The sequence below is a fragment of the Echinops telfairi genome, unplaced genomic scaffold, assembly GCF_000313985.2.
Source record: "Echinops telfairi isolate 266 unplaced genomic scaffold, ASM31398v2 ScPeMD7_18;HRSCAF=68, whole genome shotgun sequence".
Taxonomy (NCBI): Eukaryota; Metazoa; Chordata; class Mammalia; order Afrosoricida; family Tenrecidae; genus Echinops; species Echinops telfairi.
The window spans coordinates 10,486,702-10,491,250 of NW_022103915.1; the positions used below are offsets into that span (position 1 = coordinate 10,486,702).

General features: G+C 60.9%; 1 protein-coding gene across 3 annotated transcripts in view; it reads left to right on the plus strand.

Moving 5' to 3' along the window:
- ASB2 (ankyrin repeat and SOCS box containing 2) overlaps positions 1–2,438 on the plus strand; it is a 38,625-nt gene extending 36,187 nt beyond the window's left edge. For all 3 annotated transcript variants that reach the window (XM_045287989.1, XM_004698776.2, XM_045287990.1), the window contains one exon: positions 1,566–2,438. In XM_045287989.1, coding sequence (XP_045143924.1) covers positions 1,566–1,634 — 69 coding nt within the window. In that variant the 3' untranslated portion in view covers positions 1,635–2,438. The remainder of the gene's footprint in view (positions 1–1,565) is intronic.
- Positions 2,439–4,549: the final 2,111 nt, after the last annotated feature.

Genomic DNA, 4,549 nt, shown 5'->3' on the forward strand with positions numbered 1-4,549 from the left:
GGAGGGGGGAGGAGCCACACCACTCATGAGGGACAGAGCTGGGACCCACACCCCAAGTCCCCCACTCTTTCCATCAGGTTTTATGCTGATTTGGCTCTGTGGGGAGGCTCAGAACCTTGGGGTTCAGTTGCCCGTGTTTGAGGGTCTCGGGGGGGGGAGGGAGGCGTAGGCATTCCATGGAAATGCAGGTTTGGATTCAGCAGGTCAGGGGTAGGGCCCAGGAATCAGCAAGTCAGCATGCTCCCAGGAGGTGCGATCCTACTACCCCATGGGCCACACTCCAGGAGCGGGCAGTGTGACCCTGCAGGGGGCCCCTTCCCTCTTGGGACCTCAGCATGCCATCTGGACAGAGAGGAGCCCAGGCAATTTCAGTGTCCAGCGCCCTTCCGGCTCTGGTCGTGAGGTCTTGACCTAGCACAGCTTCTCAGTTCTGGGTATAGGCAGAGGCTCAGGTGTGGGCAGGTCCGGCCCGTGAAGCCGGGTTCAGTTCAGGTCCAGCTAACACATCCAGTGTCAATGGGGAAGCCTGGCTGAGTCGGGCCCAGAGTGTGCCCGTGGCTCTGGGCAGAAGCCTCTGAGAGGTGGCACCGGGGCCCTAGGCCCACAGCGAGGTGCTGCAGCCAGCAGGAACCCCTCTGGCCCTGGTGGTTTACTACCCACAGGGCAGCTTTAATGTAGCCAAGTGAGGTGCTGACCTTCCCAGAGGGCAATGGGGCACACACTGTGGTGGGCACAAGCCTGGCTCAAAGTTCCCAGGGTCCCAGCGCCTAGTACTGGCATCCTTGTTGTTGTCTGGCTAGCTAGGTGATGCTCAGCTACCTGGCCCTTTGACCTGCCTCCCATTCTTCCTGGCCTGGCCCTCCCTGTTCCCTGTGACTGCAGTAACCCTACCCTTGAAACTCCTACCCACCTGTCAAGCCCCAGCTCAGGGGAGGGGCCTGTCTGGGCAGGTGGCTCTGCATTGTAGGTCCTGGGTGAGGGAGGACTTAGCAAGGGTGTGTTGACTGCCTGTGGGACTGACTGACTGGCTGACTGAGGACTGATCTCCAGCAAAGGTTCCAAGGGACAAGGCTGAGTAAATCCCCCACCACTGCCCAGCACCTATTCCTAGTCCTCTACTCCATGCCAGCTCAGGGATGTCACCTGGTCTCTGGCCCTGCCCCCTGAGCACCTCCTGAAAGCCAGAGCTGGATGCACACTGTGAGGAGCCTTCAGAGATCACCCCTCTGGCTCCCTTTCCCAGGGGACCCCTTGTTAGGAGGTCCAGGCTGTGTGTAGAGGGCTGAGCTGGGAGGTGCAGGCTCCCACCCCAGGCTCTAGCCTGACAGAGCCCCCCTTGCTTGCTGACCTGTGCCTGCCTCCTTGGGTGGTGGACATCGGTGAGGCATGACAAGCCAGAAGGAAGGTGCTCTGTCAGGTGCTTTCAGACACAAGGTCAGGGGTTCCAGGCCAGGGGGACGGTGGTCCCAGCACATTGTCCTCCTGTAGCCCCGTCAGCTGGGTACCCTCGCATGCTGGGTGGCGGGTGCCAACCCTTAGCTGATGGCAGTCCCTCCTTTTTCCAGAGCCCCCGAGGCCCCTGGCTCACCTGTGCCGGCTGCGGGTACGAAAGGCCATCGGGAAATACCGGATAAAACTCCTGGACACGCTGCCACTGCCTGGCCGGCTGATCAGATACCTCAAGTACGAGGACACCCAGTGATCGGGCTATGGGGGTCTTGGAGTGGCACCGGTTTGTCTTTGCTACGTCTTGGGATGCCAGTGTCCCCGAGCCCAAGAGGGCTTGGGGACAGTTGAGGCTGCAGGCCCAGCGGCGTGTCCTGCTCTTGAAGGGTCTCTGGGCACGAGCAGAGGACGAATCCAGTGGCAGAACATTTGTTCCTGACCCAGTGAGATCCCAGACCTCTGCCGTGGGCACTGGCGGAGACTTCTGGTCCTGGGGCAGGTCCTCTGGCCCCCCAACTTGGCTGTAGAACGGTTAAGGGCGAGCCTACCTTCCTGGGACAAGCCTCTCTGGGGGCTCTTCCCCCCTCCTTGGTGACGCCCTTCACCTGACTCTTTAGGGTTCTCCTGCAGACAGACCCTGCCCTCCCAACCTCACCCCTTCCCCCAGCCCCACAGCCTGTGGCCCTCAGGGAGTGGGGGCGGGCCAGGGGTGGGAGGCAAAGATGAGTTACCTTTGCTTGAATGAACCCTTCACCCAACAGGAGAGCACGAGGGCGGGGGTGGGGGTGGGGGTGTTTCTCACTGGACTCCATTGTCATGGAAACAGAAGCTTACTGGCCGGAGGAGTCTGGGGCCCACCAGTCTCCCCCAGGGACAGCCCTGCACACCCGTGTTCCTGGCACTCTGTCTTCCTCTTCTGCTCCCTCCTGTTTTGCTACAGATGTGAGACATGGGGCTGGAGGTGGGGCCACAATAAAAACCTTGCACATGTTTCTGGGAGCAGAGGGGTTGGTGTTGAAGGGGTGGCCCCTGCACCCTGCAGAGACGCTAAACTTGGCTGCGTCCACAGCCTGTGCCCTCCAAGGTCTCCTTGGTGGTGGTAGTGGGGGAGCACACACGAGGCTGCACAGAGCAAGGTCCGGCCCCGGTGTGCTGTCACATTTCTATAGAAACTGCAGTGACTATAGAAATCCCGGGTCGGTGGTTTCTCAGCAGGCCACCTCACTGAGGCCATGCAGGGCTCAGACCTGGTTGAGCTTTGGCAGGGGCTGATCTGGGCCCTCGAAGGCGGGAGGGACCAGTCTGGCCCTGCCAGACCACCAGAGGCTGCTGGCGGCTGGTTCTGCCTCAGGGTAGCAGGCGTGGTGCTGGCTGCCACCTTGTGGTCTTGCTGGTGCCGACATGCTGGGCGCCCATGAGAAGGAAAATGCCCACTATACCCCAGGTCAGAGGGGGCTGGATACGCAGGGAGACAGACAGGTCCAGAGGCAGGAAGGGGGGAGCCTGGCCCTGCGTGCAGCGTCTGGATATGCCCTCAGGCTCCTCTGCTGCAGACCTGGCTGAGCTCGCAGGGTTCTTGCCCCGCTGTCTGGGTGCTCAAGCCCGAGCATGTTAGCATGCCATGCTCAGCTCTGGTCAGGCAGACACGCTGCAAGTGCTGGCTAGTGCAGCAGGGCTGGTGGGAGGGCAGACGGGCTGGCCTGGGATTATTGGGGGGGAACGGGGCGGTCAAATGGGTATCTAACTGACCACCTTATAGGTTCAGGTTCTGTCTGTCTGCGGCCAGGTTCCCCATCTGCCACACCAGGTTTAGGTCTGGGAGGTAGGGGGGAGAGGGCCCTACCCCGGGTGGGTGGGAGGTGGTCCTGGGAGGAGGTCCAGCTGAAGAGGTAGGTGGGAGGCTCGGCATGGTCACTACCCTGTCCCTGGGCTGGGCTACGCTGCTATCACCTTTGGGTCCTTAGAACATGGACCTTCGGCCAGACCACGTGACAACAGGCATTGTGCAGGGCTCTGCCCAGCCTGGGGTTCTAGGTCTCTGACCCCACCTCCCCACCACACAGTTCCCCAAAGGCTTACTGCCCACCCTGGGCCCCTGGGCTTGCCCCTGTGGGACTCAAGCAGCTTGTCCTCTACTTCAACCAGCACCCCCGCCTTCCCTAGGAGCCCTCCCCCCACCTGGCTCTTCCCCTTTCCCTGAGAGGGTGGGCACTCAGAGTCTGGCAGCCCCACTTCTGGGCAGGGGCAGGCACCCCACCAGTGAGACCAACGCCTTGAGCAAGAGGTGTGTGCGGGGAAGTTTGGGGATCTGCTGCTCTAAGTGAGGCGATGTTTTTAAATCCCAAAGCTCTTTTGTGTGTGTGTGCGTAGTATGTGTATATGTGTGGTGTGTGTAATGTGTGGTGTGGTGTGTTTATGTGGTATGTGTGTACTGTGTTTTCATGTGTGGTGTGATGTAGTGTGTGATGTGTTGTGTAGGGTGTGTGTGTGTGTGTGTGTGTGTGTGTGTGTGTGTGTGTGGTGTATGTATGGCCTGCCCCTAATCTCTGACTGGGTGTGCCCACCTTCCTGTGGCTCGGTGAGTCATTAGGAGTGCGGGCTTGTGGCAGGATGCCCTCCCCCCCTCCCCCCCCCCCCCCCCCCCCCCCCCCCCCCCCCCCCCCCCCCCCCCCGTCAGAGCGGGGGTGGGGGGTGGACTTGTGATGTCATTAGGAGAGTGCAGGTATGTGGTGAGGGAAGGTGAGGAACTTGGTCCAGATCACACAGCTTGTAGGCATCTGGGTGAGCCAGTCCAGGGCAGGGCTCCTAATTCTGGGCCATTAGGAAGGACCCTAAAGAGCTGCCTGGGTGACACCAGAACTGTTTGAGACTGCCGCTCTTACTTGAGGACCCCCTTCCCCATCCTCTCACCCCATGGACCAGGTCATCTCTCAGGACAGCTCTGCCTGTGGCGCATTGGCCTCCATGGCTCTAGAGTCACCAAGGGCATTGGACTAGAACCTGCCGGCCGCCCTGTGAGCAAGCAGCCCACCCACTTGACTCCCCACTCCAGGGAATCTCAGAGCAAAACCAAGGTGGTGGGGTGGGGTGGGTGGGCTCCACC